We start from the raw sequence: 13,167 nt of genomic DNA on the forward strand, positions 1-13,167 counted from the left end.
ACCGCAAACTGGGAACCCGGGCTTGGGGCGGGGGATTTTCTCAACAGACCACAGGGTCCACTAATGTGGACAGCAGGGATTTGGGGAAGCTAAGAGGGACTCTCACTTTGGACACCAAGGGCTGAGGACGGATTGGGGAAGCGGATACGGTTTCTACTGGGGTGCTGATGGAGGTTCCCCACTCGGGACGCGAGGCACTGAGAAGGTCCCCCAAACTGAATATGGGATCCTGGGAACGGAGAGAGGACTCTAAATTAGAGCCCTGGGGTGGGGGTGGGGGGCTCTAAATTAGGCTGGGAGGAAATTGGGGGCTCTGAGGGTGGCTTCTCGCTCCGACCGGGGAAATGGAGCGTGTGGGGACTGGGGGACACTGGGGCTATCTCCCACCCGACCCGAGGAGATTGGGGTTCTCTTCAATTCTGGACAGCAGGGACCTGAGAGGGAAGACCGGGGAGGGTTCTCGATCCGGAACCGAGCTACCTTGAAGGCACCGGGAAGCGCTTCATTCCGGGAGGGCGTTCCCGCTGCCAGGCCCCCGTGCCAGGGTGGGTGGGGGGTGCGGCCGCGCCCTGGTCCCGACCCGCACCGGGATTCGGGGTCTCGCTCGGCCCCGGGGACCCGGGAGCCCCGCGGGAGGGGGGTCCCGGCGCCGCCGCCTCCGCGGGCGCCCGGGCGCGCGGGCGAGCGCGGGGCTTTATGCGCGCAGGGCGGCGGGGGGAGGAGCCGGCAGGTCGGCCCCCGGCGGGCCCTCCCCTCGGCCGTCCCCGCCCGCCCGCCCGAGCGGGGTCGGGGGAGGGGGCAGCATGGCCTGTCCGTCCGGCCCCCTTCGCCGCGCTCCTCATCTGCCCCGCGCCGAGCGCCGCCGCCGCCGCCGCCGCCGCCGCCGCTCCGCTGCCCGCGCCGCCCGCGGCTCCCGATGGAGACTGACGCGCCCCAGCCCGGCCTCGCCTCCCCGGACTCGCCGCACGACCCCTGGTACGGCCCGGCCCGGCCTGCCTGGCCCGCGCCCGCCCCGGCCCCGCCAACATGGCCGATCCGGGTCGGGCCGGGCCTCCCCGGGGCCCGGGCCCGCGCCCCCTGCGCCCTGGCGCTCGGCGCTCACGCGGGCCCTTTGTGTCTCTCCTCCTCCCGCAGCAAGATGTTCATCGGGGGACTCAGTTGGCAGACTACGCAGGGTGAGCGAGCCCGGGAGCGCCCGCCGGTCCGGCAGGGCACCCCGGACCCCCCGGCGCCCCGGACCCGGACACCCCAGCCCAGCCCTGCGCCCTGCTGACCCCGGGCGCCCTCGCGCCCTCTTTCGCGCCCCGCCCGGAGACCCCGAGAGCGCCGGGCGATCCGCGAGCGCACCCGGCCCAGCGGGTGGAGGGGAGCAGATGAGGGGTTCAGGGGGTATCGGGGAGTGGGCTGGGCCCCCGGGACCCGCCGGCGGAAGCGCCAACTCCGCTCGCACCTGCGGCTCAAACTTTTGTGAGGCTGCTCCTGGAGCGGCGGGAACCCGGCCGGAGCCGTCCCCCCTCCAGCCCAGCTCGGCCCTCGGCTTCCCGGGGCCCCGGTGGGCGCCAGGAGGCTCAGCGGGAACGGGGCGAGGGCGGTGGGGGGGGCGGCGACAGTGGAGAGCGCGCGGGCAGCTTGGCGCGGGGGCGGCCGGGCCGCTCCGGGGTCACCGGGGGCAAAGGACGGGGGAGTGGGGAAGGGCGCGGGGCCCGGGCTGGTCCGAAGGCGGGTGTGTGGTTACAGAAGGGCTGCGCGAATACTTCGGCCAGTTCGGGGAGGTGAAGGAGTGTCTGGTGATGCGGGACCCCCTGACCAAGAGATCCAGGTGAGCCCCTCACCCCCTCCTCCTGCTCCCGGCTCGCCCCCCTCCACCCGCCACTCACTGCCTTGTAACCATCTGCCTCTCCCTCACTACGGCGCGCAGGGGTTTCGGCTTCGTCACTTTCATGGACCAGGCGGGGGTGGATAAAGTGCTGGCGCAATCGCGGCACGAGCTCGACTCCAAAACAGTGAGTGGCCCTCGGGGCTTCGGGGGTCCTTTGGGAGAGGGAGGCTGCCGGAGGAGAGGGTCAGGACTCTCCCCAGGGGACAGCTGGACGGGGTCAGTGAGGAAGGTGGGAGTTTTTCTGAGTAAGAGGGCTGCCATGCTCTGAAACTTTGTCACTAGAGTTGGGGGGGAGAGGGAGGAGAAAAATCCCCGGCTTGCGATAAGATGCTACATCCCCCCTCCCCTAGTCCTGGTGAGGGGAGAGGCAGCCGCCACCCTCTCCCTAGAAGTACTAATCATGATGCCTCAGAGCAGAGACTGGGGTGGGGCTAGGTCCCTCCCCCAGCCCAAATTGGGTGAGTCAGGGTAGCAGTGACCCACCCGGTGGCTTCTGTGAACTCTAACTAGTATTTGGCTCAGCGACACCCCCTCTTCATCCAGACCAATGGCAAAGCATCCCTTGAAGCCCCCCCCCCTTCCTCCTTCCCTCCTCCCCCGACTTTTGGTCAATGAGCTCCTTGCTTTGTGTGGAAGACAGGGACCTGCTTTGCCCACGGAGGGGATTTATGAGAAGGGCTCTAGCTTGCCTGGAAACGACCCTTTGGAAAACTAGATCGTAGGAGAAGCTGCTTGGTTGGCATTCAAACTCCTGGAACATTTTGCTGTTGTCCCACAGCTCCTTCGTGCCTTAGACCCTGCAGGGGGCGCTGGCTCCAGGGCAGATGGAAAAGGAGAAAAGTCAGAGGAGGGGGTTACCCCATCTGATGGGGGTGTCTGTCTGCCAGGGTCAGGGATAGTGTGGATCTCTTCTCTCCATGCTCCCTGGCTGTCCCCCAGCCCTGGGCCTCTCTGCTTGGGTGCTTGGGTCAGTCCCTGGCTCCTGTTTACCTGCAACAATAGCTGCTTGTGCCCAAGAATTTGTCAAATTACCGCCTGTCCCCAGCTCCTGTTATCTCTGCCCAGTGGCTCCCGCTCCCGTTCGCAGTAATGAGCAAATGAGGCCAGGCCTCAACTTTGCCGGCTCTGAAAGGATCTTCTTGGCGCAGCCTGAGTGACCCAAGCCTGGAAATGGAGAGACAGTGGCCTATTGTTTTTGGTGATTATCTGCCATCAAGCTGCCTGTTCTGCTACCATCCCCTGTCCTCAGAATGCACTGATGGCTTCTGCAGTGCTGAGGAAGCTGAGATTTAGGGGCTGGGGGATGGAGGAGTGGAAGATTGATAAAGGGGAAGAGAATGAGGGAGGAAGGAGGGTGAGATGACTATCCTTAGGGGATTCGGCCGAAAAGAGCCAGGGCTTTGTCTGTGTTTGGCGTCCTCCAGCCTGGGAAAGGGGGTGGGAGGGAGGTTTACTGTGGGGAGTCTATTTTGAGTTCTGACTTTCACCTTTTATTTACTTGTTGGGTTTTATTTATGTTGCCAGCTGTGAGTCACAGTGGAGGTGGGGTGTGTCAGGGATGGGGTGTGCATGGGTCTGTGGGAACATGGCTTGGGTACCGTCTCCCCATCGGGGTCTGTGTAGGGGGACTGTGTGTGGTGCGCTGGTGGCTGGGGTGGCTGCTTCTGGGAGAAATAGAAGGATGGACGTGTCCGTGGAGGTGTGGAATTGAAACTTCAGGCGGGAGAAATGGGCAGTTATGATTTTTCCCCAGAGCCCAGTGGGACTTGGCAGGAGAGGAGCCATTGCCCTAGTGTGGATTTTGGAGGTTCCATCTCTGTGGACAGATTCCAGTGGGGGAGCCTGTAGGAGGCTAGTTCCTGGTCTGTGCCATTCAGAGAGAAGCCAGAGCCAGCTGCCTAGAACGAGGCTGAGTTTTGAACACAAGGAACTTTGGGAAAAGATAGATCTTCCCTGTGATTGGCTGGTGAACTTATGAATGACGTCCACCCATGTGGGTGGCAAAAAGCTCTGGCCTGACCTGGCCCCGTAGGCCCTGCATGGATCACAGCGTCTCATGCCCTGTCTTTAGCTGTTTGTCATACAGCTATAGTACCCAGGAGTACACCCAGATGCATCTTGATTTTTCCCTCTAGTTTTTCACAGCCAAGGGCAAAGGTGGCCTGCTGGTAATAGCACCTTTGTTTGTGCAATGAAGGGCAGTTCACAAAGGGCCGCTTTCACCCGCGTTATCTCATCTGATTCCCCACAGCTGCCCCTGGGAAAAGCGGGTGTGATTGTCCCCACTTTGCAGATGAAGGAACTGAGGCTCAGAGAGTTCGAGTGCATTACCAAGAACTTGTCCATGGTCTCACAGGCTTGGCTAGAGGCCCAGAGTTTCTAAGTCCCATGCCCTTTCACGTCACTGAAGACTGCACTCTGCCTTGCCCCAAGCCCAGCTGCATTATCAGGGAGCTATTTGCTCACAGCCTCACGGAGAGCTGTTTGATGTTGATAGTACCGGGAAAACAGAACTGAGCTTACTCCTGATGGTTATGAACTCTTATCTTGTGGCCTTTTGCAGACAGAGTATTCCCATTTGCAGGGTTTCCGAAGCATGAATTGCATACCTTACCCAGATAGGTCATCTGTGTGAAGTCAGTTACGCAAGGAAGGCCCTTGATTTACCTGATACTTGAAGGAATAAGACGGCTTACATTTTTTTGTTTTTGTTTTTGCTGTGAGCTAGACACCATGCCAAGAGCTTTGTATGCATTATCTCCAATAATCTGCTGATGACCCTTTGAGGTGGGTGTTATTATTTGCCCATTTTGCAGGTGAACTTGACCCTGACGTTCAAAGAGGGGAAATGACCTGTCCATGTTCTCACAGCTGGGCAGCAGTGCAAATGGGATTTGAAGGCAGCAGTGGGACGTTAGGGTCTAAATGCTTAACTGGCTGGGCGTGGTGGCTCATGCCTGTAATCCCAGCACTTTGGAAGGCTGAGGCGGGTGGCTCACCTGAGGTCAGGAGTTTGAAACCAGCCTGGCCAACATGGTGAAACCCCATCTCCACTAAAAATTCAAAAATGAGCTGGGTGTGGTGTTGCGCACCTGTAATCCCAGCTACTAGGGAGGCTGAGGCAGGAGAATCACTTGAACCTAGGAGGCAGAAGTTGCAGTGAGCTGAGATCGTGCCACTGCACTCCAGCTTGGGTGACAGAGTGAGACTCTGTCTGAAAAAAATAAAAATAAATGCTTAACCACGATTCTCTCCTCCTAGAGGCTTTTGTGATTTCTGTCACCTTTGTGTCCTGGGAGGAGAGAGGTCCTGAGGGCTGAAGGCTGTGTGGTGACTCTTCTAAAAATGCGATAACCAAGACCCCTTCTACCTCTCCCTTTTCTTGTAGATTGACCCCAAGGTGGCCTTTCCTCGGCGAGCACAGCCCAAGGTAGGTGTGTCTATGTCTGGGAGGAACTCTCTTACTGCGGGCAGTGCTGAGCAGTGATTTTCCCAGTATTTCCTGCTCTGGAAGATGCTTCTGGAACCTCTGCTTGGAGTGTTTGTGGAATGGGCTGGGCTGGGAAAAGGGAATTCTTGACGTCCTTGCCCTGTGGCCTGAAGACACTACACGTCTTTCCATGTGAGCTCTGGGGTGGACTGGAGAGGGGCTTGCGTGTGTTGGGAGAAAAGGGAGCTACTCAGAGGATTCATTGTCCTGTATTTGAAGCCAGTAGAGTTCAGAGCCCGAGTCTAATTCCAACATCATAGACCACAGCCTTGATGCCCAGGCCTCTGGAAGTGAAATACAGGGCAGACTTAGACCCTAAGGCTGCCCTACAGTCAGGCTAGGAAGCTACCCTTGGATCCCCCCAGTCACCCTTTGCAGAGGCAGAGGGGACCACGGACTCTGTCACCTGTTGTCTTTCAGTTTAGATGTCTATGGCTGCTTTCTTAATGCTCTCTTACCCTGCTGCTCTGGCGAGTTCTCCGGGTGAGAGGGGCAAGGTGTGCAGAAAATGGATTTCTGAGCAGTTGAGCAATAGAACACTCAAAAAACTTTTGGTGCAGGGCAGGGGCCTAACAGTCTATTCCAGGCCTCAGGGCAGCTAGTCAGGTCTTCCTTGGGAAGCAATTGAACATAGAGGACAGGAGGAAAGACTGATTGCAGAACACGGGGTCAGGACTCCTGAGTTTACTGACTTCTCATGGGTCCTAGGACGAGGTCCCTCTCCAGGAGAGCTCACTTTCCTCCTTTGCCAGGTGGAACTAGAGCTCTTTAAGATTCCGGGCCAGTGAATTCCATCAAGGCCCCCAGCTCCTGCCAGGGCTGAAGGAGAGGAAGAGTTTTGGGAGACAGGAAAGGGGCATCTCTGGAAGGGTCCAGTAGAGGGCCTGAAAGCAATTATGGAGCAGGTATTCGAAGGAAGCCACACCAGGGAGCACATGGTCGGAACTGGGTTAATTCCATTAAGCAGTTTGGTGACAGAAGGTGCTTTAGTGTTAGGATGGGGCTGGGAATTGCCGCGGATTAGCCATGCGCTCCTGGGGTAATTAGGACCATGTGTTCTTCCTAAAACAGGGCTGGGGCCACGGGGCTGCCAGAGGTTGTGTTGGGAGGAGGCCGATGAGGAAAATGTCGGCATTGAGTTCAGGGAGACTGTGATGGACCTTGGGGGTCTCCTAGGAGGGCCGGTGGGGTCTTAGAGTGAGGCTGTGGATCTGAGTCACCAGCCCGCCCCCTTCCCTGTGTTAGTCCTTAGGGAAGGCATTTTCTGGACATAGTTCCTAGGGAGGGAGGCAGGAAGGAGGCACACTCGAGCCAGCCAGGGTGTGGGTGCACAGCTGCCCATAACAGGCCTAGAGGCGGGGGTCCAAGAGGGAGCTTGGGGGGCCTTTCAAGAGGCTGGGGCCACAGAGAGCTTGTCAGCTGGCATCCTGGCAGGGGGGCTCGAGCCCCTGCTGGTGGCGGTAGGCCACAGGACTCAGATGCCCACTTTCTCATTCCCTCCCCTAACAGATGGTGACTCGAACGAAGAAGATCTTTGTGGGGGGGCTGTCGGTGAACACCACGGTGGAGGACGTGAAGCAATATTTTGAGCAGTTTGGGAAGGTGGGTTTAAACTGGGGGCGCTCGCTGCTGGGGCTGTAAACATGCTGTAGAATGGGGCCCTAGCAAGCCCAATTCAGCCAGGTCATTCAATTCCTGCAGAAGATGAGAGCGGGGCTGGATCCTGCTGTGGGGGGAGACTGGGCCAATCCACCTTGCAGCCTCCTGGCTCATCTGTGATCCTCAGACTCAGGACATCCCTAGGGACAGAGAAGCCACACAGTAGCTGGCCGTGTTGTTGCCCTTCCACTGTATTTTTCTCTTATCTTCATTCTCACAAGGGAGGTAGTGCTCCCCACAGCCAGTTCAATCAAGTCACCCCGTGGCCCCCTCGGAGTTTGCACCTGTCCAGGCCACGGGCTATTGAACCTTTCCCCACTCCTTCCGGGGGAGGATGATAAGGAGGCAATAAATATGACCCAATTGCACTCGGCACCCTATTTGCACAGGTGGGGAGCTTGGAGCAGGAGCTGGGGGGCTGCTGGTCCCCTGGGTATTGGGAGAAACTGATGAGAGCACCCCCCCAATTCCTGATCAGGCCCGGAGGATTGACTGTGAGCTCTGAGGGGCATGGAGCTTTAATTTATGGGCCTCTGAAGAGGCAGATGTTATGGCGACATCTGACAATAGGGTGTCCTCTGAAAGGTAGACAATGTGAACTTTGGGGTCCCATGGGGAGATGGCAGAGAGGGGCCTAGGCTTGAAGTCTAGGAGGGAAAGAGGGTTGTTTTGCTTGGGGCCGGGGTCCCGGTCTTTCTTCTTTTAGGTGAGACAGGCGAGAGGCTGGGTCTCTACTTTCCCATCAAGACACTTCGAGTCACCCCCAGGCAAGCGAAGGGGGACGTGGCCTGGGAAATGGGCCTGGGATTGTGTGTGTGTGGCGGGGAGGTGTCCCCTGGCCAGCTGAGGCTGGTGGTGTGGGGGACCAGAGGCCTTGGCTTTCGTGCCTCGGTGGGCACCTGGGTCCGGGATGGAGGGCAGGTCGGGCGGGCCTGGGCCCCAGAGGGTAGGGCGCTCCTGGGAAGCAGCAGGCCCGGCTCGGCTGCGGCGGGGTGTCTTTGTGTCTGAGCGCCGAGCATTAGAGCTCGCACTAATCTGATCCAGCAGCTGTGATTGGAGGCCGCCTGCCCCCGGGGCCGGCGTTGCCATGGCAACCGGGCCCCAGGAGAAGCCGTCAGCGGCCGCGTCTTTTGTTCGGGCCTAAATCGGCGTTGGCATGTGAAACCGGCCCGGGGAGGCCAGGGGGAGCCGGAGAATAGGCTGCCAGGGAGCGAGGGGGACAGCCGGGAATGCCAAGGGCCCCGCGGCGGGGGGCCCCCCGCCCGGATCGAGGGGCCGCCGCCGAGGGGGGAACAATGGTCAGCCGCCATGGCTGCCACTCAGGCTTAGCGGCCGCCGAACTTGGCGGCTCGGCTCCCACTGGTCAGCAGGCCTCGGCCGCCTCCCCTCCCCCCGCCCGATCCCCCCTGCCCTCGGGTTCCCATGGAGACCAAAGCCTATTAAGGACACTGGGCCGAGAGCCTCCCTCCCCTCAGCTGGCCCCAGGAGGGGACACTGGTGGGGGTAACCTGGACCCCCAGCCATCTTCCTTGCCCCCTGCCCTGGCCTCAACCCCACTGTCCCACTAGGGGCCTCTCCAGCCAAGGCCCAGGTTGAAGGCTGTAGTGGGGCCAGGGATGGTGTCCTTCCTTGCAGGGTTGGGTAGAGGAAGACGGGAAAGGTTGTGGATTTGGTCTGAATCCATCTGTGGGTCAGGCAGGGAATCGGAGCTGTAGGATTAGGGGGGAGGGTGTGGCCGGTTCATTCATTCATTCATTCATTCAAAAAATGATTGAGCCCCAGTCAAGGTGCTCAGTAGGATGGTGGTCATGGCCCTAAATGACACAGACGCTGTCCTCATGTAACCTTCAAGCCAGTAGTATCTGGCTGCTCTCTCTCCAGCTTTGCCATGCTCCCCCATGTAACTATGGGCAAGTCCCTCCCTTGTAAAGATAACAAATATAGCTGTTATTTATTAAGCACTTACTGTATCCCGGGTGCTGTGAGTTAAGAGTATTACATGCACTATATCACTAAATCCTCCCATAGCCATGCTCAGTGGTGCGCACCTGTAGTCCCAGCTACCAAGGAGGCTGAGATGGGAGGATTGCTTGAGCCTAGGAGTTCAAGACTAGCCTGGGCAATATAGCGAGAACCCATTTCCAAAAAAAGTGTCTTTCATTTAACTTCAACCTGTAAGATAGACACTGTTATGCCTATTTCACAGATGAGGAGCCAAAGCCAGAGAGACATCAAGTCACCTGCCCAAGGTTACCCAACCAGCAAATGCAGGATCCGGGATTCCAACTCAGGCTCATCCTACCCAAAGCCTATGCTTTGATCACAATCCTTCTTTCTGGGTTTCTGTTTCTCATTGGTTAAGCAAGGGGTGGGGAAGATGTGCTGAACCTGAAATGACTGTCCCATTCGGGTGGTCCGGCTGATTTGGGATTGGGACTCAGAGTGGTCCATAGGGTGGGAGTGAGAGTGACACTCTGCTGCATGGGCCTCAGTGCAGGCAGCTCTTTGAGAAGAGAGATGTCATGAGATTCTCCAGGGATCTTGTTGCTCCTGGCTCAGTGGGGTCCTGGTTCTCCTAGCGGGAGTCAGAGGCCCACTGTAGCTTGATGGCTAAGGAGAGCTGGAGGATCACTGTAGTTCAGGGTCTTTAATGAGGCAGGGGAGGGCCTTTAGAAGCTGGATGATGGGGTTGGGCGCAGTGGCTCACACCTGTAATCCCAACACTTTGGGAGGCTGAGGCGGGTGGATCACTTGAGGCCAGGAGTTCGAGACCAGCCTGGCCAACACGGTGAAACCCCGTCTCTACTAAAATACAAAAATTAGCCAGGGGTGGTGGCATGCACCTGTAATCCCAGCTACTCGGGAGGCTGAGGCAGGATAATTGCTTAAACCTGGGAGGCGGGGGCTGTAGTGAGCCGAGATCACACGACAGAACTCCAGCCTGGATGACAGAGCGAGACTCTGTCTCCAAAAAGGAGAAGGTGGATGATGGGCCTGGAAGTAGAGGGAAGGAGAGTAGGGAAGAGGCTGGTTACCCATGACTTGATGGCTTGAGAAAAGTATTTTTTTTTTTTCATCCTTTGGATGTCTGGTCATTTGGGGGAGGGTCGGGGCCTGGAGTAGGATTGGGTTGGGTATCAGAGGCAGCCCCTGATTTATACCAAAAGTGACTTAGACCTTAGCTAGGAAAGAGGGCAAGGAGGAGGCACCAGATGCAGGCAAAAGGAAGGTGGCACCAAGGCCTTTGGTGACCGTGTATCCAAGGGGTACCTAGAGGAAGTAATGAGAGTGGACTGGGGTCCAAGAGAGGATGGATGATGTAGACCCTCCTACTTCCCCAGTCTCCTTCCCCTCCCCCAGTCAGTGGGAGGCAAAGCAGCCCAGGCCCTGAACTCTACTTGCTTTAATTACAGCCTCTAGCAAAAGGAAACCTCAATTAGAGGAAAAGATCTGTAGCTGGAGAGGGGAGTCCAGTCTGGTTGCTGTCCTCCTGGCCTTTTACAGAAGGGATGAGACTTTTGCTTCCCCAACTTGTCATTGTCCTGCCTCCCATATTTCCTTCTCTAGCATCTTCTCTGTGCGTCCCCAGCTTGGTCAAGGTCTTGCTGTGTGATCTTGGGCAGGCAACTTCACCTCTCTGAGCCTATTTTCTTATCAACACCATGGGGATCTTACCATGCAGAGAATGTTGGGAGGACGATGGAGCTTAATAAATGCAGGCTGGTCCATTGAGATGATGGTGATTGAAAAGGGGGTGCTATGGCATTCAGTGGGGTTGCAGAAGGAAAGTTGTCTCCTGGGCAGGAAAGAGGTTTAAGGTCAAGCCTGGAGTGGGCAAGAGGGCAGTGGGTTGCTGGAGCCCCTGTTCCTTGGTGGCGGTGGGTTCTGCTGGTATCTGCTGGGTCTTCCATGGCAGGCTGTGTTTCAGGTGGACGACGCCATGCTGATGTTTGACAAAACCACCAACCGGCACCGAGGTGAGTGTGGCCCCTCCCCCTTCCCAGGCTGGGCCCCGTGGTCAGCCAGGGGGCTGCAGGTCACAGCTGCCCTTTCATCTCGCCTCCTGACATCCTATCCCCCAGGATCTGCGTCCTCTCCCGGGCCTGGCCTTACAGAAGGCTTTTGTCCTGCCATTTCCTGTGCTAGAAACTTGCCGAATTGCAGACACACGAGAGGAACAGAGGAGTACCTCCCTAGCCCCTGCAACCCACTGAGCCTCCTACCCCCACCCTAGTGGTGTCTGCCTCTGCCCAGGCTTACCTTGTCCCTGGTAACCAGAGCTTAGGCCAGGCCGCCCAGGGTCAGGCTGACTCCACAGCCCCGAGCAGTCACCTCCTGCCCAGCCCCCAGCCCCCAGCCCCGTTGCCTCTGAACCTGTGAGAGTCTGGGCCACACCGTGTGTACCGCCTGGCTGTTTTCTCCCGAGGGCCTTACCTTCTGAGAAATCCCTTTCCAGCCCCTGGGGCACACTCAGGAGGAGACGGGCTTGTTTCTCCAGTTGTTTCAGGACTTTTAGTCCATTTTGGGAGTGGGGTATGTGCTGTGTGTGTGTGTGTGTGTGTATATTTGTATCTGTGCAAAAGGGGGTATCTGTGCCTAAATATCTGTGTATATCTGGTATGTCGGGGTAACTGCACGTGTAGAGCAGCCCTGAGAGTGTGTGTGATACGCAGGTATCTAGGTGTGTGCATGCGTGAATGTGTGTACGTCTATGTACATTTGTATGTTTGGACATGTACACCTTTGTGTAAGTTTAAATGAGTGTGCGCGTGTGTTCTTTCTCCCCTCTTTGGAAACACCTGAGGACAAGAAAAAGCATGTTGAGTGTATTCTCATCACAGCTCTACCACTTTCTTTTTTTTTTTTTTTTTTTGAGACGGAGTCTGGCTCTATCGCCCAGGCTGGAGTGCGGTGGCCGGATCTCAGCTCACTGCAAGCTCCGCCTCCCGGGTTTAGGCCATTCTCCTGCCTCCGCCTCCCAAGTAGCTGGGACTACAGGCGCCCGCCTCGTCGCCCGGCTAGTTTTTTGTATTCTTTAGTAGAGACGGGGTTTCACGGTATTAGCCAGGGTGGTCTCAATCTCCTGACCTTGTGATCCGCCCGTCTCGGCCTCCCAAAGTGCTGGGATTACAGGCTTGAGCCACCGCGCCCGGCCAGCTCTACCACTTTCTAACTTGCTGTGTCACCTTGGGCAAGTTACTTCACTTATCTGAGCCTTATTTTCCTCATCTGTAATCTGGGACTTGAAACCCTGTCTCAGTGGGTGGTTGAGAGGATTCCAGGCAGTGAGCAGAGCCTGTCATTAACTCTCACTTGCCAGAGAGAGAGGAGCGGGGATATTGGTATGACCTGGGGTTGGGTTTTGACCCTGCGCTCTGGTTCTGACCTTGCCTTTATGCTTTGTCCAACCTCTAGGGTTCGGGTTTGTCACGTTTGAGAGTGAGGACATTGTGGAGAAAGTGTGTGAAATTCATTTTCATGAAATCAACAACAAAATGGTGAGTTGGGGCCGGGTGCAGTGGCTCACGCCCGTAAGCCCAGCACTTTGGGGAGGCTGAAGTGGGCAGATGACTTGAGGTCAGGGGTTCGAGACCAGACTGGCCAACACAGTGAAACCCTGTCTCTAACAAAAATACAAAAATTAGCCAGGTGTGGTCGTGCGCGCCTGTAATCCCAGCTACTCGGGAGGCTGAGGCAGGAGAATCGCTTGAACCCAAGAGGTGGAGGTTGCAGTGAGCTGAGATTGTGCCACTGCACTCCAGCTTGGGCAACAGAGTGAGTGAGACTCTGTCTCAAATAAAACAAAACAAAACAAAACAAAAGCAAAAACATGGTGAGTTGGGATTGGATGGAGCACAGGTACAGAGAAGACTGGGGCTCCTTGAGGGGCCTGCCAGGGAAGCTTTGAAGTTCTAAAGGGAGGCAGAGGGGCTCAGAGTGAGTGGAGGCAGAGCCAGTTCTCCCACCCCCTGAAAACCTAGACAGGAAGGCAGTGTCACACGGTAGTTACTCGGGCAGATGACTTCTCTTCTCTGAGCCTTAGTTTCCACATCTGTCAAATGGGAGTGGAAAAGCTCCTCCATCATAGTATTGGTGTAAGCATTCATTGAACGATTGCATGCAAAGCTGTTGACACACT

At 57.2% G+C, this 13,167-nt stretch overlaps 1 protein-coding gene across 4 annotated transcripts in view; it reads left to right on the forward strand.

Annotated features, from left to right (window-relative positions):
• Positions 1–811: 811 nt before the first annotated feature.
• Positions 812–13,167, forward strand: part of MSI1 (musashi RNA binding protein 1) — a 28,274-nt gene continuing 15,918 nt past the window's right edge. For all 4 annotated transcript variants that reach the window (XM_033220383.1, XM_033220384.1, XM_033220385.1 and 1 more), the window contains exons 1-8: positions 812–975; positions 1,135–1,175; positions 1,738–1,819; positions 1,919–2,003; positions 5,268–5,309; positions 6,879–6,971; positions 10,957–11,005; positions 12,444–12,526. In XM_033220383.1, the coding sequence (XP_033076274.1) occupies positions 917–975; positions 1,135–1,175; positions 1,738–1,819; positions 1,919–2,003; positions 5,268–5,309; positions 6,879–6,971; positions 10,957–11,005; positions 12,444–12,526 (534 nt within the window). In that variant the 5' untranslated portion in view covers positions 812–916. The remainder of the gene's footprint in view (positions 976–1,134; positions 1,176–1,737; positions 1,820–1,918; positions 2,004–5,267; positions 5,310–6,878; positions 6,972–10,956; positions 11,006–12,443; positions 12,527–13,167) is intronic.

Source organism: Trachypithecus francoisi, unplaced genomic scaffold, assembly GCF_009764315.1.
Source record: "Trachypithecus francoisi isolate TF-2019V2 unplaced genomic scaffold, Tfra_2.0 Lachesis_group11, whole genome shotgun sequence".
In the NCBI taxonomy this organism is placed as follows: Eukaryota; Metazoa; Chordata; class Mammalia; order Primates; family Cercopithecidae; genus Trachypithecus; species Trachypithecus francoisi.